Consider the following 27261-nt stretch of genomic DNA (forward strand, 5'->3'; position numbering starts at 1 on the left):
CCCCTCCATCCCTCTATCCCCTCCATCTCCTCCTATCCTCCCACTCTTCTACCCTCCTGTCACTCACCCTCACAGCTCCTTCCATCAGGCAGCAGCTTGTAGCCTCTGGGACAGGAGCATTGGTAGGAGCCTGGGACGTTGACACACTCATATACACACAGCTTGCCCCCCTGGTCCAGCCGGTACACCTCACACTCGTTCACATCTGGGAGGAGAGAGAGACGAGGGGGGAGAGTGGTTTTATGGTTTTATTTAACCATTCAACATTTATTTATTTTCATGGTTGGACATAAAATACTGTAAAACACCAGAAAATCAGCTCCAAGTGATTTTAATTTTGGATATCTGTTCCCAAGTATTCCCATACATAATAGAGATACGTGATTGTAAAAAATGTAAGCAAGGTCTGAAATGATTGTTTTAGTCAAATATTATATATCAGTCTACAAATTACTTGTAATTATGTTCCAGCCCCCTGACCATCCACTCAAGAAAAAAATGGCCAGAGGCTGAATGTAGTTGATGATCCCTTCCCTAGAGTCATACATTTACAAGGATCGAGACAGGAATACAGGATAGAAGGATAGAAAGAGAGGAATAGGTGGAAGGATAGGGAGGGATACAGGAGGTAGAAGGATTTGAGCTGAAGGGCAACAGGCCCTCTGTCCAATCTCTCATCTGTCTAGCTGTTTGGGATGGGGTAAGGAGAGAGTTGTTTAATGCCTAATTAAGAGTTAGGGGCCAATAACATGACATCTCTGCAACAGCACAAGAGATGGAAATGGGTGCTCCAGGGTCTAGACACAAACTATGGACATTGCAACCATGTCAAGCAGCAGACCTGGGTTCAAACAGTATTTGCTATCTTCAAATAGGAAGGTGGAGATATCGCCACCATATTGCTTATAACTATCCAATCCTCTCAGATCCTAACTAGTTAGTGGGTAGGGGCTAGATGCTAGGGGTTGTGTCTGGAAAAGGCCCGTCTTTCCCTGGCAGATGGAGTTGTCCGAGGTGCCACTCATATGAAACACAGCATCACAGCGTTGGGCTCTGTCCACTTTGGCATAGCCTGATTAAACCAGATTGAACCAAAATAACCAGGCTAACATAACCAAACTAACCAAGCTAGATCACTGACTGACTGTCTCACCCTGGCAGATGCTGTTGTCCGAGGTGCCACTCATGTGAAAGCCAGCGTCACAGCTGCAGTGTTGGGCTCTGTCCACCTTGGCACAGCGGGGTCGTCGGCTAAACGCAGGGTCGTTCATGACGCTCCACTCAGGTGGCGCTGAACGCGACAGAGGGAGAGGGAGGAGCTTAAACTTCGCCCGGCGGCCCGGAGAGGGCCTGTGCACCACTGGACAACGCAACCACAACCACTCACAAAAAGCACAGGCACAAATACAACCACAGCACAACCACAACCCAACCATGCAGACGTACATGACAATACATGGACAAACAACAAAGACAAGGACATACACGTATCAAGGACTTGACAACACATACACAGACATAACACAACACATACAACAATGCACAGATATCCACAAATACAGTATGTACAACAGAACATCATATGTGAGATAGCAACAAATAGCAATGTCATGCAATTGTCTCTAGGTTCTATGTCCTATGGTAGGGTCTTAGGTGTATGAAGTCTGGTACTGCTGACCTGTCTGTGTCTGGTGCTGACAGCTGGATCCACTCCAGCTCTGTGGACAGGTGCACTTGTATTGGTTGACTCCCTCTACACAGGTCCCTCCGTTCTGGCATGGGTTACTGGAGCACTCACTCACATCTATGAACATAAGGGAGAGGTGAAAGAATGAAAGATTTCCCTGACCAAGATGGCTGCCTTCTAGTCACATTGCCTAGAAAGCCAATGTCAATTCTAGTGTTCTATTTAATTCTGTGGTTGACACTGTTCTAAATAGATACATCATGTCTCACACATGAATGAGCATACTGTTAGCTCTCTACTTAACTTAGTCCCATCTAGGGGCTGTAGGTCTGCTCTCTGTCCAGGGGATGGGTGATACCTAATACAGCAGATTTAGACCAGACTAACCTGGCAGCATCGTTTACAGACAGAGGACAATTCATTCCTTTCCCCGTCAATACTCCCCTTCAGGTCTCCAGCCTCACCGTTCAAAGTGCTTGAAATGAGAGATGAAATGTTTCAGTCCTGATTCATACTGTATAAAGAAGTGGTGTTGTTTGAGCTAAATGGACTTGCACGGATGGGGAATGGATGGATGGTGATTTGTTTTTGTCAAATGAGCATGATGAACAAAGTTCTCCAGAGACCGTTGGCATGGTTTTATTAGCATTATGGTTTTAATGGTTTTATAATGGTTTTCATTCTTGTAGAATTGTAATGTTAGGAGGCACATGCCTTTCACTGACTCCAAGAGTCTGTGTTTATGTAACTGCTTATAACAAGTGAAAAACTCCCTAGAAGAGGTTTGTACTGATTTTGTACTCATAAATATGGAGAAAAGGTTATTCTTCAAACATGGAAACTAATTCCATTGCAACAAAAATGCTTCTTCAATTGGCTGCAGAGTGGACAATGTTATCATTGGAAATTAGAAGAAAGCTGTCTGTCTCTTGAGAGTAGTGGATCTATCACGGGATTAAGAATAACACACACACACACACACACACACACACACACACACACACACACACACCCTACTCTACCCCCCTCCCTGTATCCACCATCACCTCTCTCTGAATTGGTGGATTGACTGGGGCAGGAGTACTGGGGGTCTGACACATTTTTGTGGATCCTTTGTTTCGAACTCAGAGGCAGCCCCATTCATCCCGGGTGCTACACCAAAAGGTTGATGCCGGAAACGAGGGAACAGAAGACTCAGGCAGCGAGCAAACCATCAACATTCAGTTCCTGGACAATAAAGTAGATGCGCTCAGGGCGAGGATCTCCTTCCAGAGAGACATAAGGGACTGTAGCATACTCTTGATTTCTTTCTTTTTGTGCGTGTTTACTTGTTTGATATTTTACTGTATTGTTTACAAGCTAGTAACATAAGCATTTCGCTGCACCCGCTCTAACATCTTCTAAACTGTGTACCTCGAACAATAAACTTTGATTAGATTTTTCTTCTGCTAGGAGGAGGAATAACACACATACACATCCCATTCAGGGTGACCTTGTTTGAGCTGGAGCAGCCCCTGAAAGCCAGGCTGAAAGGGAGAAGGCAGCCCATCCCGTGAGCCCGCCGGCTGGCCAACTAAAGGGGTACCAAGCCTCACATAAACAGATAAGGGGATGAGAAGAAAAGGCCCATTCTTCATCGTGGCTGGAGCTCAGAGCCCTCACTGAATGAACCCCTCGTTAAAGTGGCAATAAAGGACACAGAAAACACCTGTACTAGACTGCATTCCAGAGGGGGGCACATTCCCCTATGCCCCTTCCCCTCTCTGTGTTGGTGCTATTCCCCCATAATAACGACTACGTCACAAATGGCATTATATTCAATTTTGACCAGGGCCCATAAGTAGTGCACAACACAGATAATATGATGTAATTTGGGATGCAGTCCAGGATTGGCAGCAGGGCTACTGTAAGATTACTAGCCCCTTCTATTTTTTCTGTTCCTCTCTTCAGTCTCTTTGTCCAGGGGTTCCAGAAAGCAGATGTTAAGTTCATCCATGCTGTTCTTCTCTTCAGTCTCTTTGTCCAGGGGTTCCAGAAGGCAGATGTTAAGTTCATCCATGCTGTTCTTCTCTTCAGTTTCTTTGTCCAGGGGTTCCAGAAGGCAGAGGTTAAGTTAATCCATGATGTTCCTCTCTACAGTCTCTTTGTCCAGGGGTTCCAGAAGGCAGAGGTTAAGTTAATCCATGATGTTCCTCTCTTCAGTCTCTTTGTCCAGGGGTTCCAGAAGGCAGATGTTAAGTTAATCCATGATGTTCCTCTCTTCAGTCTCTTTGTCCAGGGGTTCCAGAAGGCAGATGTTAAGTTAATCCATGCTGTTCCTCTCTTCAGTCTCTTTGTCCAGGGGTTCCAGAAGGCAGATGTTAAGTTAATCCATGATGTTCCTCTCTTCAGTCTCTTTGTCCAGGGGTTCCAGAAGGCAGATGTTAAGTTCATCCATGATGTTCCTCTCTTCAGTCTCTTTGTCCAGGGGTTCCAGAAGGCAGAGGTTAAGTTAATCCATGATGTTCCTCTCTTCAGTCTCTTTGTCCAGGGGTTCCAGAAGGCAGATGTTAAGTTAATCCATGCTGCACTCATATATTTCATTACAGCACCACGGCCCATGGTCTAATAGCAGCAACTATGTTAAGCATGCTATTGATGGCTCACATCTCTGCCAGCCCGGCCATCGCTACTGGCACTAGCCGAGACATTCCAATGTGCATTCCAAATGGCACCCTATTCACATAGGTCTCTGGTCAAAAGTAGTGCACTAAATAGGGAATAGGGGGCCATTTGAGACACATCCGAAGTGGTACAGTCAGTTCAGTCAATTTATGCTTAGATCTCAAAGGAGACGGTGATGTTGATGTTTAAAACGACCAGGAAAAGACCCAACTTGCACAATATCATCTCTGTGGATGGGTTCTGAAGGGGTAGTCCTGTACATATATAAGATGTCTAAATTTAGAGTTTGGCTTTAAAAAAGCACTATTGAGAGAGAGAGGATAAAAAATGTAAAATATGTGGAAAATGAGTTTAAAAATATCCCAGGGAGTGAAATAGGTCTATACATCTGTACTTGTCCTGTGGTCAGGTGGCCCCGTGGAAGGCAAATAAACGCCATGGGATTACGAGAGGAGTCAAAATACAGTTAACCCTCAGAAGCAAAGACCTACCTCTTTCCCTCTCATTTTCTCTCTCCCTCTAGCTCTCGCTCTATATAGCACTCTCGTTCAAAATACAGTTAGCCCACAGAGCTAAAGACCCAGAGACTCTGCCCTCCTTCTATCCCTATTTCTCATTCCCTCTATCTATCCCTTTCCCTCTATCTATCCCTCTCACTCTCTCCCTCTATCTATCCCTCTCCCTATCTCTATCTCTCCATCTATCTATCCCTCTCCCTATCTCTATCTCTCCCTCTAACTATCCCTCTCCCTATCTCTATCTCTCCCTCTATATATCCCTCTCCCTCTCTCTCCCTCTATATATCCCTCTCCCTCTCTCTCCCTCTATATATCCCTCTCCCTCTCCCTCCCTCTATCTATCCCTCTCCCTCCCTCTATCCATCCCTCTCCATCGCTCTCTCTCCCTTTCTCTCTCTCTCTCTCTCTCTCTATCTATCCCTCTCCCTCTCTCTATCTATCCCTCTCCCTCTCTCTATCTATCCCCTCTCTCTCTCTCTCTCTCTCTCTCTCTACTCTCTCTCTCTATCTATCCCTCTCCCTCTCTCTATCTATCCCTCTCTCCCTCTCTCTATCTATCCCTCCTCTCTCTCTATCCCTCTCCCTCTATCTATTCCTCTCCCTCTCTGTCTCTCTCTCTCTCTCTCTCTCTATCTATCCTCTCTCTCTCTCTCTCTCTCTCTATCTATCCCTCTCTCTCTATCTATCCCTCTCCCTCTCTCTCTATCCCTCTCCCTCTCTCTATCTATCCCTCTCCCTCTCTCTATCTATCCCTCTCTCTCTCTTTCCCTCTCCCTCTATCTATTCCTCTCCCTCTCTGTCTCTCTCTCTCTCTCTCTATCTATCCCTCTCTCGCTCTCTCTCTCTCTCTCTATCCCCCTCTCTCTCTCTCTCTCTCTCTCTATTTATCTATCCCTCTCTCTCTCTCAATCTATCCCTCTCTCTCTCTCTATCTATCCCTCTCTCTCTATCTATCCCTCTCCCTCTCTCTCTATCTCTCTCTCTCTCTCTATCTATCCCTCTCTCTCTCTACCCCCCCTCTCTCTCTCTCTCTCGATCTATCCCTCTCTCTCGATCTATCCCTCTCTCTCTCTCTATCCCTCTCCCTCTCTCTATCTATTCCTCTCCCTCTTATAGGTCAGGTATTTTTCACTCTACACATTTTCACTCACTTCTCTCTCTTTTTCAGTTTTTCTCTCTCCTTTTCTCTCTCAACCTTGTCTTTCTCCCCCCTCTATCCCTCCATCTCTTCCCCTTTCTTTCCACATATTCTCTTCCTCTATCACACTCTCTCTCTTTTCCTCTCTCTTTTTCTCCCTCTCTCTTCCTCCATCATCAATCTTTACAGGTCTACAGGGCCCTCTGTCTGAACAGACTACTCTAGATTCTAGAACAACAAAGGGTCTGGGTCGCAGATGCCAGATTTCTGTCCAGTAGTGTTCAGTCAGAGCAGTTAGTTACAGGAATCTCTGTCTGTTAACGCTTCAGTCTGTCTCAATGTATTTATTCTTTGCTCAACTCTGAGTAGTTGAGGGTGCACTGTCTGGCACAACCCAATAATTAATGCAGGGTTAATTTCATTAGGTAGCAAATGAAAGAAAACAGACTGAAACAGAGAGGGACTACCTGGAATTGTCCAATGAAAAACTCACATTTTTCATGGTTAAACATTTTACATGACATGCCCCAAAGAACACGGCCTAGATTTGGTTTTAGCCAACTGTTTTTGTAGCCACTGCAGCCACTCTGACCACAGTTATATCAGAAAATCTTCATAGGTCAAATGATGAAGAACAGGATAGGAGTTTAAAGTGATAGTGATGTCAGTAGTAAAAGCTAACCACTAACAGGTGTATGGATGGATCGCCACTGTGCAGACACATACTTTGGAAACACAGCTTCAATACACCACAGCGCTCTAATATAACATTAACACGTGCTAAACATTCCTCCTTACTCTTTACTAACACCCCTCCCCCTCTCTGCTGCCCTCTCTGTCCCCCTCTCTGCTGCCCTCTCTGTCCCCTTCTCTGCTTCCCTCTCTGCTGCCCTCTCTGTCCCCTTCTCTGCTTCCCTCTCTGCTGCCCTCTCTGCCCTCTCTGTCCCCTTCTCTGCTTCCCTCTCTGCTGCCCTCTCTGTCCCCCTCTCTGCTGCCCTCTCTGTCCCCTATCTGCTGCCCTCTCTGGCACCTTCTCTGCTTCCCTCTCTGTCCCCTTCTCTGCTGCCCTCTCTGCTGCCCTCTCTGTCCCTTCCTCTGTCCCCCTCTCTGTCCCCCTCTCTGTCCCACTCTCTGCTGCCCTCTCTGTCCCCCTCTCTGATGCCCTCTCTGCTGCCCTCTTTGCTGCCCTCTCTGTACCCCTCTCTGCTGCCCTCTCTGTCCCACTCTCTGCTGCCCTCTCTGTCCTCCTCTCTGCTTCCCTCTCTGCTGCCCTCTCTGTCCCGCTCTCTGTCCCCCTCTCTGTCCTTCCTCTGTCCCCCTCTCTGTCCTTCATCTGTCCCCCTCTCTGTCCTTCTCTGTCCCCCTCTCTCTGCCATCTCTGTCCCTTCCTCTGTCCCCCTCTCTGTCCCCCTCTCTGCTGCCCTCTCTGTCCCCCTCTATGCTCCCTCTCTGCTGCCCTCTCTGTCCCCCTCTCTGTCCCCTCTCTGCTGCCCTCTCTGTCCCTTCCTCTGTCCCCCTCTCTGTCCTTCCTCTGTCCCCCTCTCTGTCCCCCTCTCTGATGCCCTCTCTGCTGCCCTCTCTGCTGCCCTCTCTGTACCCCTCTCTGCTGCCCTCTCTGTCCCTCTCTGCTGCCCTCTCTGTCCCCCTCTCTGTCCCTTCCTCTGTCCTTCATCTGTCCCCTCTCTGTCCTTTTCTGTCCCCCTCTCTGCTGCCATCTCTGTCCTTCCTCTGTCCCCCTCTCTGTCCTTCCTCTGTCCCCTCTCTGCTGCCCTCTCTGTCCTTCCTCTGTCCCCCTCTCTGTCCCCTTCTCTCTGTCCTTCCTCTGTCCCCCTCTCTGTCCTTCATCTGTCCCCCTCTCTGTCCTTCCTCTGTCCCCCTTTCTGTACCTTCCTCTGTCCCCCCTCTGCTGCCCTCCCTGTCCCTTCCTCAGTCCCCCTCTCTGCTGTCCTCTCTGTCCCTTCCTCTGTCCCCCTCTCTGTTGCCCTCTCTGTCCCTTCCTCTGTCCCCCTCTCTGCTGCCCTTTCTGTCCCCCTCTGATGCCCTCTCTGCTGCCCTCTCTGCTGCCCTCTCTGCTGCCCTCTCTGCTGCCCTCTCTGTCCCACTCTCTGCTGCCCTCTCTGTCCCCCTCTCTGCTGCCCTCTCTGTCCCACTCTCTGCTGCCCTCTCTGTCCCCCTCTCTGCTGCCCTCTCTGCTGCCCTCTCTGCCCCGCTCTCTGTCCTTCCTCTGTCCCCTCTCTGTCCCCCTCTCTGTCCTTCCTCTGTCCCCCTCTCTGTCCCTTTATCTGTCCCCCTCTCTGTCCCCCTCTGCTGCCATCTCTGTCCTTCCTCTGTCCCCCTCTCTGCTGCCCTCTCTGTCCCCCTCTCTGTCCCCCTCTCTGCTGCCCTCTCTGTCCCTTCCTCTGTCCCCCTCTCTGTCCCTTCCTCTGCCCCTCTCTGATGCCCTCTCTGCTGCCCTGTCTGTGCCCCTCTCTGCTGCCCTCTCTGTCCCCCTCTCTGTCCTTTTCTGTCCCCCTCTCTGCTGCCATCTCTGTCCCTTCCTCTGTCCCCCTCTCTGCTGCCCTCTCTGTCCCCCTCTGTGCTTCCCTCTCTGCTGCCCTATCTGTCCCCTCTCTGTCCCCCTCTCTGCTGCCCTCTCTGTCCCCCTCTCTGCTACCCTCTCTGTCCCTTCCTCTGTCCCCCTCTCTGTCCCTTCCTCTGTCCCCTCTCTGTCCCCCTCTCTGATGCCCTCTCTGCTGCCCTCTCTGTACCCCTCTCTGCTGCCCTCTCTGTCCCACTCTCCTGCCCTCTCTGTCCCCCTCTCTGCTGCCCCTCTCTGCCCTCTCTGTCCCCCTCTCTGTCCCTTCCTCTGTCCCCCCCTCTGTCCCTTCATCTGTCCCCCTCTCTGTTCCTTTTCTGTCCCCCTCTCTGCTGCCATCTCTGTCCTTCCTCTGTCCCCCTCTCTGTCCCCCTCTCTGCTGCCCTCTCTGTCCTTCCTCTGTCCCCCTCTCTGTCCCCTTCTCTGTCCTTCCTCTGTCCCCCTCTCTGTCCCTTCATCTGTTCCCTCTCTGTCCTTCCTCTGTCCCCCTTTCTGTACCTTCCTCTGTCCCCTCTCTGCTGCCCTCCTGTCCCTTCCTCAGTCCCCCTCTCTGCTGTCCTCTCTGTCCCTTCCTCTGTCCCCCTCTCTGTTGCCCTCTCTGTCCCCCTCTCTGTCCTTCCTCTGTCCCCCTCTCTGCTGCCCTCTCTGTCCCCCTCTCTGATGCCCTCTCTGCTGCCCTCTGCTGCTCTCTCTGCTGCCCTCTCTGTCCCACTCTCTGCTGCCCTCTCTGTCCCCCTCTCTGCTGCCCTCTCTGTCCCCCTCTCTGCTGCCCTCTCTGCCCGCTCTCTGTCCTTCCTCTGTCCCCCTCTCTGTCCTTCCTCTGTCCCCTCTCTGTCCTTTATCTGTCCCCCTCTCTGTCCCTTCCTCTGTCCCCCTCTCTGCTGCCATCTCTGTCCCTTCCTCTGTCCCCCTCTCTGCTGCCCTCTCTGTCCTTCATCTGTTCCCCTCTCTGTCCCTTCCTCTGTCCCCCTTTCTGTACCTTCCTCTGTCCCCCTCTCTGCTGCCCTCCCTGTCCTTCCTCAGTCCCCCTCTCTGCTGTCCTCTCTGTCCCTTCCTCTGTCCCCCTCTCTGTTGCCCTCTCTGTCCCCCTCTCTGTCCCTTCCTCTGTCCCCCTCTCTGCTGCCCTCTCTGTCCCCCTCTCTGATGCCCTCTCTGCTGCCCTCTCTGCTGCCCTCTCTGCTGCCCTCTCTGTCCACTCTCTGCTGCCCTCTCTGCTGCCCTCTCTGTCCCCCTCTCTGCTGCCCTCTCTGTCCCTTACTCTGTCCCCCTCTCTGCTGTCCTCTCTGTCCTTCCTCTGTCCCCCTCTCTGCTGTCCTCTCTGTCCCCCTCTCTGCTGCCCTCTCTGTCCCTTACTCTGTCCCCCTCTCTGCTGTCCTCTCTGTCCCCCTCTCTGCTGCCCTCTCTGTCCTTCCTCTGTCCCCCTCTCTGCTGTCCTCTCTGTCCTTCCTCTGTCCCCTCTCTGCTGCCCTCTCTGTCCCCCTCTCTGTCCTTCCTCTGTCCCTCTCTGCTGCCCTCTCTGTCCCCCTTTCTGCTGCCCTCTCTGTCCCCTCTCTGCTGCTCTCTCTGTCCCCCTTTCTGCTGCCCTCTCTGTCCCCCCTCTGCTGCCCTCTCTGTCCCCCTCTCTGCTGCCCTCTCTGTCCCCCTCTCTGCTGCCCTCTCTGTCCACCTCTCTGCTGCCCTCTCTGTCCCTTCCTCTGTCCCCCTCTCTGTCCCTTCCTCTGTTCCCCTCTCTGCTGCCCTCTCTGTCCCCCTCTCTGATGCCCTCTCTGCTGCCCTCTCTGTACCCCTCTCTGCTGCCCTCTCTGTCCCACTCTCTGTTGCCCTCTCTGTCCCCCTTTCTGCTGCCCTCTCTGTCCCCCTCTCTGTCCCCCTCTCTGTCCCCCTCTCTGTCCTTCTCTGTCCCCCTCTCTGCTGCCATCTCTGTCCCCCTCTCTGTCCTTTATCTGTCCCTCTCTGCTGCCATCTCTGTCCTTCCTCTGTCCTTCCTCTGTCCCCCTCTCTGCTGCCCTCTCTGTCCTTCCTCTGTCCCCCTCTCTGTCCCCTTCTCTGTCCCCCTCTCTGTCCTTCATCTGTCCCCCTCTCTGTCCTTCCTCTATTACCTTCCTCTGTCCCCTCTCTGCTGCCCTCCCAGTCCCCATCCTCTGTCCACCTCTCTGCTGTCCTCTCTGTCCCCCTCTCTGCTGCCCTCTCTGTCCACCTCTCTGCTGCCCTCTCTGTCCCTTCCTCTGTCCCCCTCTCTGTCCTTCCTCTGTTCCCCTCTCTGCTGCCCTCTCTGTCCCCCTCTCTGATGCCCTCTCTGTCCCCCTCTCTGCTGCCCTCTCTGTCCACCTCTCTGCTGCCCTCTCTGTCCTTCCTCTGTCCCCCTCTCTGTCCTTCCTCTGTTCCCTCTCTGCTGCCTCTCTGTCCCCCTCTCTGATGCCCTCTCTGCTGCCCTCTCTGTGCCCCCTCTCTGCTGCCCTCTCTGTCCCACTCTCTGTTGCCCTCTCTGTCCCCTTTCTGCTGCCCTCTCTGTCCCCCTCTGTCCCCCTCTCTGTCCCCCTCTGTCCTTCTCTGTCCCCCTCTCTGCTGCCATCTCTGTCCCCCTCTCTGTCCTTTATCTGTCCCCCTCTGCTGCCATCTCTGTCCTTCCTCTGTCCCTTCCTCTGTCCCCCTCTCTGCTGCCCTCTCTGTTGCCCTCTCTGTCCCCTTTCTGCTGCCCTCTCTGTCCCCCTCTCTGTCCCCCTCTCTGTCCCCCTCTCTGTCCTTCTCTGTCCCCCTCTCTGCTGCCATCTCTGTCCCCCTCTCTGTCCTTTATCTGTCCCCCTCTGCTGCCATCTCTGTCCTTCCTCTGTCCTTCCTCTGTCCCCCTCTCTGCTGCCCTCTCTGTCCTTCCTCTGTCCCCCTCTCTGTCCCCTTCTCTGTCCCCCTCTCTGTCCTTCATCTGTCCCCCTCTCTGTCCCTTCCTCTGTGCCTTCCTCTGTCCCCCTCTCTGCTGCCCTCCCAGTCCCATCCTCTGTCCACCTCTCTGCTGCCCTCTCTGTCCCCCTCTCTGCTGCCTCTCTGTCCACCTCTCTGCTGCCCTCTCTGTCCCTTCCTCTGTCCCCCTCTCTGTCCCTTCCTCTGTTCCCCTCTCTGCTGCCCTCTCTGTCCCCCTCTCTGATGCCCTCTCTGCTGCCCTCTCTGTACCCCTCTCTGCTGCCCTCTCTGTCCCACTCTCTGTTGCCCTCTCTGTCCCCCTTTCTGCTGCCCTCTCTGTCCCCTCTCTGTCCCCCTCTCTGTCCCTTCTCTGTCCCCCTCTCTGCTGCCATCTCTGTCCCCCTCTCTGTCCTTTATCTGTCCCCCTCTGCTGCCATCTCTGTCCCTTCCTCTGTCCTTCCTCTGTCCCCCTCTCTGCTGCCCTCTCTGTCCTTCCTCTGTCCCCCTCTCTGTCCCCTTCTCTGTCCCCCTCTCTGTCCTTCATCTGTCCCCTCTCTGTCCTTCCTCTGTACCTTCCTCTGTCCCCCCTCTGCTGCCCTCCCAGTCCCATCCTCTGTCCACCTCTCTGCTGTCCTCTCTGTCCCCCTCTCTGCTGCCCTCTCTGTCCTTCCTCTGTCCCCTTCTCTGCTGTCCTCTCTGTCCCTTCCTCTGTCCCCCTCTCTGTTCCTTCTTTTGTCCCCCTCTCTGCTGCCCTCCCTGTCCCTTCCTCTGTCCCCCTCTCTGCTGCCCTCCCTGTCCTTCCTCTGTCCCCCTCTCTGTCCCCTCTCTGTCCTTCCTCTGTCCCCCTCTCTGTCCCCATTCTCTGTCCCTTCCTCTGTCCCCCTCTCTGTCCCCCTCTGTCCTTCATCTGTCCCCCTCTCTGTCCTTCCTCTGTGCCTTCCTCTGTCCCCCTCTGCTGCCCTCCTGTCCTTCTCTGTCCCCCTCTCTGTCCTTCTCTGCTGTCCTCTCTGTCCTTCCTCTGTCCCCCCTCTGTTCCTTCTTTTGTCCCCCTCTCTGCTGCCCACCCTGTCCTTCCTCTGTCCCCCTCTCTGTCCACTCTCTGTCCTTCCTCTTTCCTCTCTGCTGCCCTCTCTGTCCCCCTTTCTGCTGCCCTCTCTGTCCCCCCTCTGCTGCCCTCTCTGTCCCCCTTTCTGCTGCCCTCTCTGTCCCCTCTCTGCTGCCCTCTCTGTCCCCCTCTCTGCTGCCCTCTCTGTCCCCCTCTCTGCTGCCCTCTCTGTCCACCGCTCTGCTGCCCTCTCTGTCCTTCCTCTGTCCCCTCTCTGTCCCTTCCTCTGTTCCCCTCTCTGTCCCCTCTCTGATTGCCCTCTCTGCTGCCCTCTCTCTGCCCTCTCTGTACCCCTCTCTGCTGCCCTCTCTGTCCCACTCTCTGTTTGCCCTCTCTGTCCCCCTTTCTGCTGCCCTCTCTGCTCCTCTGTCCCCCTCTCTGTCCCCCTCTCTGTCCCTTCTCTGTCCCCCTCTCTGCTGATCTCTGTCCCCTCTCTGTCCCTTTATCTGTCCCGCTCTCTGTCCTTCCTCTGTCCCCTATCTGCTGCCATCTCTGTCCCTTCCTCCTGTCCCCCTCTCTGCTGCCCTCTCTGTCCTTCCTCTGTCCCCCTCTGTCCTTCATCTGTCCCCTCTCATTCCTTCCTCTGTACCTTCCTCTGTCCCCCTCTCTGCTGCCCACTCTGTCCCTTCCTCTGTCCCTCTCTGTCCTTCCTCTGTCCCCCCTCCTGCTGCCCTCTCTGTCCCCCTCTCTGCTGCCTCTCTGTCCCTTCTCTGCTGCCTCTCTGTCCCCTCTCTGCTGCCCTCTTTGTCCCCCTCTCTGTCCCCCTTTCTGCTGCCCTCTCTGTCCCCCTCTCTGCTGCCCTCTCTGTCCCCCTTTCTGCTGCCCTCTCTGTCCCCCTCTCTGCTGCCCTCTCTGTCCTTCCTCTGTCCCCCTCTCTGTCCTTCCTCTGTCCCCTCTCTGTCCCCCTCTCTGAGTGCCCTCTCTGCTGCCCTCTCTGCTGCCCTCTCTGTACCCCTCTCTGCTGCCCTCTCTGTCCCACTCTCTGTTGCCCTCTGTCCCCCTCTGCTGCCCTCTCTGTCCGCTCTCTGTCCCCTCTCTGTCCCCTCTCTGTCCTTCCTATGTCCCCCTCTCTGTCCTTTTCTGTCCCCCTCTCTGTCCTTTCTCTGTCCCCCTCTCTGCTGCCCTCTCTGTCCCTCTCTGTCCCCCTCTCTGCTGCCCTCTCTGTCCCTTCCTCTGTCCCCCTCTCTGTCCTTCCTCTGCCCCCTCTCTGATGCCCTCTCTGCTGCCCTGTCTGTGCCCTCTCTGCTGCCCTCTCTGTCCCCTCTCTGTCCTTTTCTGTCCCCCTCTCTGCTGCCATCTCTGTCCCCCTCTCTGTTCCTTCCTCTGTCCCCCTCTCTGCTGCCCTCTCTGTCCTTCCTCTGTCCCCCTCTCTGTCCCTTCATCTGTCCCCTCTCATTCCTTCCTCTGTACCTTCCTCTGTCCCCCTCTGCTGCCCTCTCTGTCCTTCCTCTGTCCCCCTCTCTGTCCTTCCTCTGTCCCCTCTCTGCTGCCTCTCTGTCCCCCTCTCTGCTGCCCTCTCTGTCCTTCTCTGCTGCCTCTCTGTCACCTCTCTGCTGCCCTCTTTGTCCCCCTCTCTGTCCCCCTTTCTGCTGCCCTCTCTGTCCCCCTCTCTGTCCCCCTTTCTGCTGCCCTCTGTCCCCTCTCTGCTGCCCCTCTGTCCTTCCTCTGTCCCCCCTCTGTCCTTCCTCTGTCCCCCTCTCTGTCCCCCTCTCTGATTGCCTCTCTGCTGCCCTCTCTGCTGCCCTCTCTGTACCCCTCTCTGCTGCCCTCTCTGTCCCACTCTCTGTTGCCCTCTCTGTCCCCCTCTCTGCTGCCCTCTCTGTCCGCTCTCTGTCCCCTCTCTGTCCCCCTCTCTGTCCTTCCTCTGTCCTTTTCTGTCCCCCTCTGTCCCTTCTCTGTCCCCCTCTCTGCTGCCATCTCTGTCCCCTCTCTGTCCCCCTCTCTGCTGCCCTCTCTGTCCCTTCCTCTGTCCCCCCTCTGTCCTTCCTCTGCCCCCTCTCTGATGCCCTCTCTGCTGCCCTGTCTGTGCCCCTCTCTGCTGCCCTCTCTGTCCCCCTCTCTGTCCTTTTCTGTCCCCCTCTCTGCTGCCATCTCTGTCCCCCTCTGTTCCTTCCTCTGTCCCCCTCTCTGCTGCCCTCTGTCCTTCCTCTGTCCCCCTCTCTGCTGCCCTCTCTGTCCCTTCCTCTGTCCCCCTCTGTCCTTCTCTGTCCTTCCTATGTCCCCCTCTGTCCTTCATCTGTCCCCCCTCTCTGTCCTTCCTCTGTCCCCTCTCTCTGTCCCCCTCTCTGCTGCCCTCTCTGTCCCCCTCTCTGATTGCCCTCTCTGCTGCCCTCTCTGTGCCCCTCTCTGCTGCCCTCTCTGCTGCCCTCTCTGTCCACTCTCTGCCCTCTCTGCCCTCTCTGTCCTCTCTGCTGCCTCTCTGCTGCCCTCTCTGCCCCGCTCTCTGTCCCTTCCTCTGTCCCCCTCTGTCCTTCCTCTGTCCCCCTCTCTGCTTAAATCTCTGTCCTTCCTCTGTCCCCTTCTCTGCTGCCCTCTCTGTCCTTCCTCTGTCCCCCTCTGCTGCCCTCCTGTCCTTCCTCTGTCCCCCCTCTGTCCCCTCTCTGCTGCCCTCTCTGTCCTTCCTCTGTCCCCCTCTCTGCTGTCCTCTCTGTCCTTCCTCTGTCCCCCTCTCTGTTCCTTCTTTTGTCCCCCTCTCTGCCCACCCTGTCCCTTCCTCTGTCCCCTCTCTGCTGTCCTCTCTGTCCTTCCTCTGTCCCTTCTCTGCTGCCCCTCTGTCCCTCTCTGTCCTTCCTCTGTCCCCTCTCTGCTGCCCTCTCTGTCCCCTTTCTGCTGCCCTCTCTGTCCCCCTCTCTGCTGCCCTCTCTGTCCCCTTTCTGCTGCCCTCTCTGTCCTTCCTCTGTCCCCCTCTCTGTCCTTCCTCTGTTCCCCTCTCTGCTGCCCTCTCTGTCCCCCTCTCTGATACCCTCTCTGCTGCCCTCTCTAATGCCCTCTCTGTACCCCTCTCTGCTGCCCTCTCTGTCCCACTCTCTGTTGCCCTCTGTGTCCCCCTTTCTGCTGCCCTCTCTGCTGCCCTCTCTGTCCCCCTCTCTGTCCCCCTCTCTGTCTCTTCATCTGTCCCCTCTCTGTCCTTCCTCTGTCCCCTTCTCTGTCCCCCTCTATGGCTTCCCTCTCTGCTGCCCTCTCTGTCCCCCTCTCTGCTCCCCTCTCTGTCCCCCTCTCTGCTGCCCCTCTCTGTCCTTCCTCTGTCCCCCTCTCTGTCCTTCCTCTGTCCCCCTCTCTGTCCCCCCTCTGCTGCCCTCTCTCTGCCCTCTCTGTGCCCCTCTCTGCTGCCCTCTCTGTCCACTCTCTGTTGCCCTCTCTGTCCCCCTCTCTGCTGCCCTCTCTGTCCGCTCTCTGTCCCCCTCTCTGTCCTTCCTCTGTCCTTCATCTGTCCCCCTCTCTGTCCTTTTCTGTCCCCCTCTCTGCTGCCATCTCTGTCCCTTCCTCTGTCCCCCTCTCCTTCCCTTCTTCTGTCCCCCCTCTCTGCTGCCCTCTCTGTCCCTTCCTCTGTGCCCCTCTCTGTCCTTCCTCTGTCCCCCCTCTCTGTCCCTTCATCTGTCCCCCTCTGTACCTTCCTCTGTCCCCTCTCTGCTGCCCTCCTGTCCTTCCTCTGTCCCCCTCTCTGCTGTCCTCTCTGTCCTTCCTCTGTCCCACTCTCTGTCCCTTCCTCTGTCCCCCTCTCTGTCCCCTTCTCTGATTCCCTCTCTGCTGCCCTCTCTGCTGCCCTCTCTGTCCACTCTCTGCTGCCCTCTCTGTCCCCCTCTCTGTCCCCTCTCTGTCCTTCCTCTGTCCCCCTCTCTGTCCTTCCTCTGTCCCCCTCTCTGCTGCCATCTCTGTCCCTTCCTCTGTCCCCCTCTTTGCCTTCCTCTGTCCCCTCTCTGTCCCTTCTCTGTCCCTTCATCTGTCCCCCTCTCTGTCCTTCCTCTGTCCCCCTCTCTGCTACCCTCTCTGTCCCCTCTCTGTCCCCTTCTCTGCCTCTCTCTGCCCTCTCTGTCCCCCTCTCTGCTGCCCTCTTTGTCCCCCTCTCTGCTGCCCTCTCTGTCCCCCTTTCTGCTGCCCTCTCTTTCCCCCTCTCTGTCCCCCTTTCTGCTGCCCTCTCTGTCCTCTCTGCTGCCCTCCTTGTCCCCCTCTCTGCTGCCCTCTCTGTCCCCCTCTCTGCTGCCCTCCTCTGTCCTTCCTCTGTCCCCCTCTCTGCTGTCCTCTCTGTCCCTTCCTCTGTCCCCCTCTCTGTTCCTTCTTTTGTCCCCCTCTTAACTTACCCACCTGTCCTTCCTCTGTCCCCCTCTCTGCTGTCCTCTCTGTCCTTCCTCTGTCCCTCTCTGCCCTCTGTCCCCCTCTCTGTCCTTCCTCTGTCCCCTCTCTGCTGCCCTCTCTGTCCCCCTTTCTGCTGCCCTCTCTGTCCCCCTCTCTGCTGCCCTCTCTGTCCCCCTTTCTGCTGCCCTCTCTGTCCCCCTCTCTGCTGCCCTCTCTGTCCCACTCTCTGCTGCCCTCTGTCCCCCTCTGTGTCCACCTCTCTGCTGCCCTCTCTGTCCTTCCTCTGTCCCCTCTCTGTCCTTCCTCTGTTCCCCTCTCTGCTGCCCTCTCTGTCCCCCTCTCTGATGTTTCCCTCTCTGCCCTCTCTAATGCCCTCTCTGTGCCCTCTCTGTCCCACTCTCTGTTGCCCTCTCTGTCCCCCTTTCTGCTGCCCTCTCTGCTGCCATCTCTGTCCCCCTCTGTCCCTTCCTCTGTCCCCTCTCTGTCTCTTCATCTGTCCCCCTCTCTGTCCTTCCTCTGTCCTTCTCTGTCCCCCTCTATGCTTCCCTCTCTGCTGCCCTCTCTGTCCCCCTCTCTGTCCCCTCTCTGTCCCCCTCTCTGTCCTTCCTCTGTCCCCCTCTGTCCTTCCTCTGTCCCCTGTCTGTCCCCCTCTCTGCTGCCCTCTGCTGCCCTCTCTGTACCCCTCTCTGCTGCCCTCTCTGTTGCCCTCTCTGTCCCCCTCTCTGCCCTCTCTGTCCCGCTCTCTGTCCCCCCTCTGTCCCTTCCTCTGTCCCCTCTCTGTCCCTTTTCTGTCCCCCTCTCTGCCATCTCTGTCCTTCCTCTGTCCCCCTCTCGTCCCTTCTTCTGTCCCCCTCTCTGCTGCCCTCTCTGTCCTTCCTCTGTGCCCCTCTCTGTCCTTCCTCTGTCCCCCTCTCTGTCCTTCATCTGTCCCCCTCTCTGTCCCCCTCTCTGCTGCCCTCCCTGTCCTTCCTCTGTCCCCCCTCTCTGCTGTCCTCTCTGTCCCTTCCTCTGTCCCCCTCTCTGCTGCCCTCTCTGTCCTTCTCTGATTCCCTCTCTGCTGCCCTCTCTGCTGCCCTCTCTGTACCCCTCTCTGCTGCCCTCTCTGTCCCACTCTCTGCTGCCCTCTCTGTCCCCCTCTCTGTCCCGCTCTCTGTCCTTCCTCTGTCCCCCTCTCTGTCCCTTCATCTGTCCCCCCTCTCTGTCCTTCCTCTGTCCCTCTTCTGTAAATCTCTGTCCCTTCCTCTGTCCCCTCTCTGTCCTTCCATCTGTCCCCCTCTCTGTCCTTCTCTGTCCCCCTCTCTGTCCCCCTCTCTGTCCTTCATCTGTCCCCCTCTCTGTCCCTTCCTCTGTCCCCCTCTCTGCTGCCCTCTCTGCTGCCCTCTCTGTCCCCTTCTCTGCTGCCCTCTCTGCTGCCCTCTCTGTCCCCCTCTCTGCTGCCCTCTTTGTCCCCCTCTCTGCTGCCCTCTCTGTCCCCCTTTCTGCTGCCCTCTCTTTCCCCCTCTCTGTCCCCCTTTCTGCTGCCCTCTCTGTCCCCCTCTCTGCTGCCCTCTCTGCTGCCCTCCTTGTCCCCCTCTCTGCTGCCCTCTCTGTCCACCTCTCTCTGCTGCCCTCTCTGTCCCCTCTCTGCTGCCCTCTCTGTCCCCCTCTCTGATGCCCTCTCTGTCCCTTCCTCTGTCCCCTCTCTGCTGCCATCTCTGTTCCTTCCTCTGTCCCCTCTCTATCCCTTCCTCTGTCCCCTCTCTGCTGCCATCTCTGTCCTTCCTCTGTCCCCTCTCTGTCCCTTCCTCTGTCCTTCTCTGTCCCCTTCATCTGTCCCCCTCTCTGTCCTTCCTCTGTCCCCTCTCTGCTGCCCTCCTGTCCCCCTCTCTGTCCCCCTCTCTGCCCTCTCTGTCCCTTCCTCTGTCCCCTCTCTGCTGTCCTCTCTGTCCTTCCTCTGTCCCCCTCTCTGTTCCTTCTTTTGTCCCCCTCTCTGCTGCCCACCCTGTCCTTCCTCTGTCCCCCTCTGCTGTCCTCTCTGTCCTTTCCTCTGTCCCCTCTCTGCTGCCCTCTCTGTCCCTTCCTCTGTCCCCTCTCTGCTGCCCTCTCTGTCCCCCTTTCTGCTGTCCTCTCTGTCCCACTCTCTGCTGCCCTCTCTGTCCCCCTTTCTGCTGCCCCTCTGTCCCCCTCTCTGCTGCCCCTCTCTGTCCCCCTCTCTGCTGCCCCTCTGTCCCCTCTCTGCTGCCCTCTTTGTCCACTCTCTGCTGCCCTCTCTGTCCCCCTCTCTGATGCCCTCTCTGCTGCCCTCTCTGCTGCCCTCTCTGTACCCCTCTCTGCTGCCCTCTCTGTCCCCCTTTCTGCTGCCCTTCCTCTGTCCCCCTCTCTGTCCTTCTCTGTCCCCCTCTCTGCTGCAATCTCTGTCCCCCTCTCTGTCCTTTATCTGTCCCCCCCTCTGTCCCTCCCTCTGTCCCCTCTCTGCTGCCATCTCTGTCCCTTCCTCTGTCCCCTCTCTGCTGCCCTCTCTGTCCTTCCTCTGTCCCCCTCGCTGTCCCTTCTCTGTCCCCCTCTCTGTCCCTTCATCTGTCCCCTCTCTGTCCCTTCCTCTGTCCCCCTCTCTGCTGCCCTCCCTGTCCCATCCTCTGTCCCCCTCTCTGCTGTCCTCTCTGTCCCCCTCTCTGCTGCCCTCTCTGTCCCTTCCTCTGTCCCCCTCTCTGCTGCCCTCCCTGTCCCTTCCTCTGTCCCCCTCTCTGCTGTCCTCTCTGTCCCCCTCTCTGCTGCCCTTTCGGTCCCTTCCTCTGTCCCCCTCTCTGTCCCCCTCTCTGATGCCCTCTCTGCTGCCCTCTCTGCTGCCCTCTCTGTACCCCCTCTTAACTGCCCTCTCTGCTGCCTCTCTGTCCCACTCTCTGTCCCCCTCTCTGTCCGCTCTCTGTCCTTCCTCTGTCCCCTCTCTGTCCTTCATCTGTCCCCCTCTCTGTCCTTCCTCTGTCCCCTCTCTGCTGCCATCTCTGTCCTTCCTCTGTCCCCCTCTCTGTCCTTCCTCTGTCCCCTTCTCTGTCCCTTCCTCTGTCCCCTCTCTGTCCCTTCATCTGTCCCCTCTCTGTCCCTTCCTCTGTACCTTCCTCTGTCCCCCTCTCTGCTGTCCTCTCTGTCCTTCCTCTGTCCCCCTCTCTGCTGCCCTCTCTGTCCCCCTCTCTGCTGTCCTCTCTGTCCCTTCCTCTGTCCCCCTCTGTTCCTTCTTTTGTCCCCCCTCTCTGTCCTTCCTCTGTCCCCCCTCTGTTCCTTCTTCTCTCCCCCTCTCTGTTCCTTCTTCTGTCCCCCCTCTCTGTCCCTTCTTCTGTCCCCCTCTCTGTTCCTTCTTCTGTCCCCCTCTCTGTCCCCCTCTCTGCTGCCCTCTCTGTCCCCCTCTCTGTCCTTCCTCTGCCCCCCCTCTCTGTCCTTCCATTGTCTCCTCTCTGCTGCCCTCCTGTCCTTCCTCTATCCCCCCCTCTGTCCTTCCTCTGTCCCCCTCTCGGCTGCCCTCTCTGTCCCTTCCTCTGTCCCCCTCAGTCCCCTTCTCTGTCCCCTCTCTGTCCTTCCTCTGTCCCCCTCTCTCTCCTTCTTCTGTCCCCCCTCTCGGCTGCCCCTCTGTCCTTCCTCTGTCCCCCTCTCTGTCCCCCTCTCTGCTGCCCTCTCTGTCCTTCCTCTGTCCCCCTCTCTGCTGCCCTCCTGTCCCTTCCTCTGTCCCCTCTCGGCTGCCCCTCTGTCCTTCCTCTGTCCTTCCTCTGCCCCCTCTCTGTCCCTTCTTCTGTCCTTCCTCTGTCCCCTCTCTGCCACCCAGAGTCCGTCCCCTCTCTGTCCTTCCTCTGTCCCCCTCTGTCCCTTGCTCTGTCTCCCTCTCTGTCCTTCCTCTGTCCCCCTACATCCCTTCCTCTGTCCCCCTCTCTGTCCCTCTCTGCCACCCCGTCCGTCCCCTCTCTGTCCCCTCTCTGTCCTTCCTCTGTCCTTGCTCTGTCCTTCCTGTGTCCTTCCTCTGTCCTTCCTCTGTCTCCTCTCTGTCCCCCTCTCTGTCCCCTCTCTGCCACCTTCGTCCCTCTCTGTCCCTCTCTGTCCTTCCTCTGTCCCTCTCTGCCACCCCCGTCCGTCCCCTCTCTAGGCTTCCTCTGTCCCCTCTCTGTCCCCCTCTGTCCTTCCTCTGTCCTTGCTCTGTCTCCCTCTCTGTCCTTCCTCTGTCCCCTCTCTGTCCTTCCTCTGTCCCCTCTCTGCCACCCCGTCCCGTCCCCTCTGTCCCTCTCTGTCCTTCCTCTGTCCTTCCTCTGTCCCTGCTCTGTCCTTCCTCTGTCCTTCCTCTGTCCAGATCCTCTGTCCTTGCTCTGTCTCCTCTCTGTCCCTTCCTCTGTCCCCCTCGTCCCTCCTCTGTCCTTCCTCTGTCCCTCTCTGCCACCCCCGTCCGTCCCCTCTCTGTCCTTCCTCTGTCCTTCCTCTGTCCCTTGCTCTGTGTCCCTCTCTGTCCCTTCCTCTGTCCCCCTCTCTGTCCCCACTCTGTCCCTTCCTCTGTCCCTTCCTCTGTCTCCTCTCTGTCCCTTCCTCTGTCCCCCTCTCTGTCCCCTCTCTGTCCCTTCCTCTGTCCTTCCTCTGTCCCTGCTCTGTCCTTCCTCTGTCCTTCCTCTGTCCTTGCTCTGTCTCCCTCTCTGTCCCCCCTACGTCCCTTCCTCTGTCCCCCTCTCTGTCCCTTCCTCTGTCCTCTCTACCACCCCCGTCCGTCCCTCTCTGTCCTTCCTCTGTCCCTTGCTCTGTCTCCTCTCTGTCCTTCCTCTGCCCCCCTCTGTCCCCTCTCTGTCCCCTCTCTGTCCCCTCTCTGCTGCCCTCTCTGTCCCTTCCTCTGTCCCCCTCTCTGTCCTTCCTCTGTCCCCCTCTCTGTCCCCCTCTCTGATGCCCTCTCTGCTGCCCTCTCTGCTGCCCTCTCTGTACCCCTCTCTGCTGCCCTCTCTGTCCTCTCTGCTGCCCTCTCTGTCCCCCTCTCTGTCCTTCCTCTGTCCTTCATCTGTCCCCTCTCTGTCCCTTTTCTGTCCCCTCTCTGCTGCCATCTCTGTCCTTCCTCTGTCCCCCTCTCTGTCCCTTCCTCTGTCCCCCTCTCTGCTGCCCTCTCTGTCCTTCCTCTGTCCCCTCTCTGTCCCTTCTCTGTCCTTCCTCTGTCCCCTCTCTGTCCCTTCATCTGTCCCCTCTCTGTCCTTCCTCTGTCCCCCTTTCTGTACCTTCCTCTGTCCCCCTCTCTGCTGCCCTCCCTGTCCCTTCCTCAGTCCCCCCTCTGCTGTCCTCTCTGTCCCTTCCTCTGTCCCCCTCTCTGTTGCCCTCTCTGTCCCTTCCTCTGTCCCCCTCTCTGCTGCCCTTTCTGTCCCCCTCTCTGATGCCCTCTCTGCTGCCCTCTCTGCTGCCCTCTCTGCTGCCCTCTCTGCTGCCCTCTCTGTCCCACTCTCTGCTGCCCTCTCTGTCCCCCTCTCTGCTGCCCTCTCTGTCCCACTCTCTGCTGCCCTCTCTGTCCCCTCTCTGCTGCCCTCTCTGCTGCCCTCTCTGCCCCGCTCTCTGTCCCTTCCTCTGTCCCCTCTGTCCTTCCTCTGTCCCCTCTCTGTCCTTTATCTGTCCCCCTCTCTGTCCCCCTCTCTGCTGCCATCTCTGTCCTTCCTCTGTCCCCCTCTCTGCTGCCCTCTCTGTCCCCCTCTCTGTCCCCCTCTCTGCTGCCCCTCTCTGTCCTTCCTCTGTCCCCCCTCTGTCCTTCCTCTGCCCCCTCTCTGATGCCCTCTCTGCTGCCCTGTCTGTACCCCTCTCTGCTGCCCTCTCTGTCCCCCTCTCTGTCCTTTTCTGTCCCCCTCTCTGCTGCCATCTCTGTCCTTCCTCTGTCCCCCTCTCTGCTGCCCTCTCTGTCCCCCTCTATGCTTCCTCTCTGCTGCCCTATCTGTCCCCCTCTCTGTCCCCCTCTCTGCTGCCCTCTCTGTCCCCCTCTCTGCTACCCTCTCTGTCCTTCCTCTGTCCCCCTCTCTGTCCCTTCCTCTGTCCCCTCTCTGTCCCCCTCTCTGATGCCCTCTCTGCTGCCCTCTCTGTGCCCCCCTCTGCTGCCCTCTCTGTCCCACTCTCTACTGCCCTCTCTGTCCCCCTCTCTGCTGCCCTCTCTGCTGCCCTCTGTCCCCCTCTCTGTCCTTCCTCTGTCCCCCTCTCTGTCCTTCATCTGTCCCCTCTCTGTCCTTTCTGTCCCCCTCTCTGCTGCCATCTCTGTCCTTCCTCTGTCCCCTCTCTGTCCCCCTCTCTGCTGCCCTCTCTGTCCTTCCTCTGTCCCCCTCTCTGTCCCCTTCTCTGTCCCTTCCTCTGTCCCCCTCTCTGTCCCTTCATCTGTTCCCCTCTCTGTCCCTTCCTCTGTCCCCCTTTCTGTACCTTCCTCTGTCCCCCTCTCTGCTGCCCTCCTGTCCCTTCCTCAGTCCCCCTCTCTGCTGTCCTCTCTGTCCTTCCTCTGTCCCCCTCTCTGTTGCCCTCTCTGTCCCCCTCTCTGTCCCTTCCTCTGTCCCCCTCTCTGCTGCCCTCTCTGTCCCCCTCTCTGATGCCCTCTCTGCTGCCCTCTCTGCTGCTCTCTCTGCTGCCCTCTCTGTCCCACTCTCTGCTGCTCTCTGTCCCCCTCTCTGCTGCCCTCTCTGTCCCCCTCTCTGCTGCCCTCTCTGCCCCGCTCTCTGTCCTTCCTCTGTCCCCCTCTCTGTCCTTCCTCTGTCCCCTCTCTGTCCTTTATCTGTCCCCCTCTCTGTCCTTCCTCTGTCCCCTCTCTGCTGCCATCTCTGTCCTTCCTCTGTCCCCCTCTCTGCTGCCCTCTCTGTCCCTTCATCTGTTCCCCTCTCTGTCCCTTCCTCTGTCCCCTTTCTGTACCTTCCTCTGTCCCCTCTCTGCTGCCCTCCCTGTCCTTCCTCAGTCCCCCTCTCTGCTGTCCTCTCTGTCCTTCCTCTGTCCCCCTCTCTGTTGCCCTCTCTGTCCCCCTCTCTGTCCCTTCCTCTGTCCCCCTCTCTGCTGCCCTCTCTGTCCCCCTCTCTGATGCCCTCTCTGCTGCCCTCTCTGCTGCCCTCTCTGCTGCCCTCTCTGTCCCACTCTCTGCTGCCCTCTCTGTCCCCCTCTCTGCTGCCCTCTCTGTCCCCCTCTCTGCTGCCCTCTCTGTCCCTTACTCTGTCCCCTCTCTGCTGTCCTCTCTGTCCTTCCTTCTGTCCCCCTCTCTGTTGTCCTCTCTGTCCCCCTCTCTGCTGCCCTCTCTGTCCCTTACTCTGTCCCCTCTCTGCTGTCCTCTCTGTCCCCCTCTCTGCTGCCCTCTGTCCCTTCCTCTGTCCCCCTCTCTGCTGTCCTCTCTGTCCTTCCTCTGTCCCCTCTCTGCTGCCTCTGTCCCCTCTCTGTCCTTCCTCTGTCCTCTCTGCTGCCCTCTCTGTCCCCTTTCTGCTGCCCTCTCTGTCCCCTCTCTGCTGCTCTCTCTGTCCCCCTTTCTGCTGCCCTCTCTGTCCCCCTCTGCTGCCCTCTCTGTCCCCCTCTCTGCTGCCCTCTCTGTCCCCCTCTCTGCTGCCCTCTCTGTCCACCTCTCTGCTGCCCTCTCTGTCCCTTCCTCTGTCCCCCCTCTGTCCCTTCCTCTGTTCCCTCTCTGCTGCCCTCTCTGTCCCCCTCTCTGATGCCCTCTCTGCTGCCCTCTCTGTACCCCCCTCTCTGCTGCCCTCTCTGTCCCACTCTCTGTTGCCCTCTCTGTCCCCCTTTCTGCTGCCCTCTCTGTCCCCTCTCTGTCCCCCTCTCTGTCCCCCTCTCTGTCCTTCTCTGTCCCCTCTCTGCTGCCATCTCTGTCCCCTCTGTCCTTTATCTGTCCCCCTCTCTGTCCTTCCTCTGTCCCCCTCTGCTGCCATCTCTGTCCTTCCTCTGTCCCTTCCTCTGTCCCCTCTCTGCTGCCCTCTCTGTCCTTCCTCTGTCCCCTCTCTGTCCCTTCTCTGTCCCCTCTCTGTCCCTTCATCTGTCCCCCTCTCTGTCCTTCCTCTGTACCTTCCTCTGTCCCCCTCTCTGCTGCCCTCCCAGTCCCATCCTCTGTCCACCTCTCTGCTGTCCTCTCTGTCCCCCTCTCTGCTGCCCTCTCTGTCCTTCCTCTGTCCCCTTCTCTGCTGTCCTCTCTGTCCCTTCCTCTGTCCCCTCTCTGTTCCTTCTTTTGTCCCCCTCTCTGCTGCCCTCCTGTCCCTTCCTCTGTCCCCCTCTCTGCTGCCCTCCTGTCCCTTCCTCTGTCCCCTCTCTGTCCCCCTCTCTGTCCCTTCCTCTGTCCCCCTCTCTGTCCCCTTCTCTGTCCCTTCCTCTGTCCCCTCTCTGTCCCCCTCTCTGTCCCTTCATCTGTCCCCCTCTGTCCTTCCTCTGTACCTTCCTCTGTCCCCTCTCTGCTGCCCTCCTGTCCCTTCCTCTGTCCCCCTCTCTGTCCCCTTCTCTGCTGTCCTCTCTGTCCTTCCTCTGTCCCTCTCTGTTCCTTCTTTTGTCCCCCTCTGCTGCCCACCCTGTCCTTCCTCTGTCCCCTCTCTGTCCCACTCTCTGTCCTTCCTTTTCCCCCTCTCTGCTGCCCTCTCTGTCCCCCTTTCTGCTGCCCTCTGTCCCCCCTCTGCTGCCCTCTCTGTCCCCCTTTCTGCTGCCCTCTCTGTCCCCCTCTCTGCTGCCCTCTGTCCCCCTCTCTGCTGCCTCTCTGTCCTCTCTGCTGCCCTCTGTCCACTGCTCTGCTGCCCTCTCTGTCCTTCCTCTGTCCCCTCTCTGTCCTTCCTCTGTTCCCCTCTCTGTCCCCCTCTCTGATGCCCTCTCTGCTGCCCTCTCTGCTGCCCTCTCTGTACCCCTCTCTGCTGCCCTCTCTGTCCCACTCTCTGTTGCCCTCTCTGTCCCCCTTTCTGCTGCCCTCTCTGCTGCCCTTCCTCTGTCCCCCTCTCTGTCCCTCTCTGTCCTTCTCTGTCCCCCTCTCTGCTGCAATCTCTGTCCCCTCTCTGTCCCTTTATCTGTCCCGGCTCTCTGTCCTTCCTCTGTCCCCTATCTGCTGCCATCTCTGTCCTTCCTCTGTCCCCCTCTCTGCTGCCTCTCTGTCCTTCCTCTGTCCCCTCTGTCCCTTCATCTGTCCCCCTCTCATTTCCTTCCTCTGTACCTATCTCTGTCCCCCTCTCTGCTGCCCTCTCTGTCCCTTCCTCTGTCCCCTCTCTGTCCCTTCCTCTGTCCCCTCTCTGCTGCCCTCTCTGTCCCCCTCTCTGCTGCCCTCTCTGTCCCCTTCTCTGCTGCCCTCTCTGTCCCCCTCTCTGCTGCCCTCTTTTGTCCCCCTCTCTGTCCCCCTTTCTGTTGCCCTCTCTGTCCCCCTCTCTGCTGCCCTCTCTGTCCCCCTTTCTGCTGCCCTCTCTGTCCCCTCTCTGCTGCCCTCTCTGTCCCTTCCTCTGTCCCCTCTCTGTCCTTCCTCTGTCCCTCTCTGTCCCCCTCTCTGATGCCCTCTGCTGCCCTCTCTGCTGCCCTCTCTGTACCCCTCTCTGCTGCCCTCTCTGTCCCACTCTCTGTTGCCCTCTCTGTCCCCCTCTCTGCTGCCCTCTCTGTCCCGCTCTCTGTCCCCTCTCTGTCCCCTCTCTGTCCTTCCTATGTCCCCTCTCTGTCCCTTTTCTGTCCCCCTCTCTGTCCTTCTCTGTCCCCCCTCTGCTGCCCTCTCTGTCCCCCTCTCTGTCCCCTCTCTGCTGCCCTCTCTGTCCTTCCTCTGTCCCCCTCTCTGTCCCTTCCTCTGCCCCCTCTCTGATGCCCTCTCTGCTGCCCTGTCTGTGCCCTCTGCTGCCCTCTCTGTCCCCCTCTCTGTCCTTTTCTGTCCCCCTCTCTGCTGCCATCTCTGTCCCCCTCTCTGTTCCTTCCTCTGTCCCCTCTCTGCTGCCCTCTCTGTCCCTTCCTCTGTCCCCCTCTGTCCTTCATCTGTCCCCTCTCATTCCTTCCTCTGTACCTTCCTCTGTCCCCCCCTCTCTGCCCTCTCTGTCCCTTCCTCTGTCCCCTCTCTGTCCTTCCTCTGTCCCCCTCTCTGCTGCCCTCTCTGTCCCCTCTCTGCTGCCCTCTCTGTCCTTCTCTGCTGCCCTCTCTGTCCCCTCTCTGCTGCCCTCTTTGTCCCCTCTCTGTCCCCCTTTCTGCTGCCCTCTCTGTCCCCCCTCTGTCCCCCTTTCTGCTGCCCTCTCTGCTGCCCTCTCTGTCCTTCCTCTGTCCCCTCTCTGTCCTTCCTCTGTCCCCCTCTCTGTCCCCCTCTCTGATTGCCCTCTCTGCTGCCCTCTCTGCTGCCCTCTCTGTACCCCTCTCTGCTGCCCTCTCTGTCCCACTCTCTGTTGCCCTCTCTGTCCCCTCTCTGCTGCCTCTCTGTCCCGCTCTCTGTCCCCCCTCTCTGTCCCCTCTCTGTCCTTCCTC

The 27261-nt window shown here is 57.6% G+C and overlaps 1 protein-coding gene across 2 annotated transcripts in view; it reads right to left on the bottom strand.

Moving 5' to 3' along the window:
- Positions 1-27261, bottom strand: part of LOC112224589 (fibulin-7) — a 57630-nt gene that overhangs the window by 9656 nt on the left and 20713 nt on the right. Inside the window, exons 4-6 of one of the 2 annotated variants that reach the window (XM_024388225.2) lie at positions 1679-1804; positions 1154-1360; positions 68-205 (exon numbers count right to left, since the gene is read on the bottom strand). In XM_024388225.2, the coding sequence (XP_024243993.1) occupies positions 68-205; positions 1154-1360; positions 1679-1804 (471 nt within the window). The remainder of the gene's footprint in view (positions 1-67; positions 206-1153; positions 1361-1678; positions 1805-27261) is intronic. The other variant, XM_024388226.2, reaches the window with a different exon arrangement.

Source organism: Oncorhynchus tshawytscha, linkage group LG25, assembly GCF_018296145.1.
Source record: "Oncorhynchus tshawytscha isolate Ot180627B linkage group LG25, Otsh_v2.0, whole genome shotgun sequence".
In the NCBI taxonomy this organism is placed as follows: Eukaryota; Metazoa; Chordata; class Actinopteri; order Salmoniformes; family Salmonidae; genus Oncorhynchus; species Oncorhynchus tshawytscha.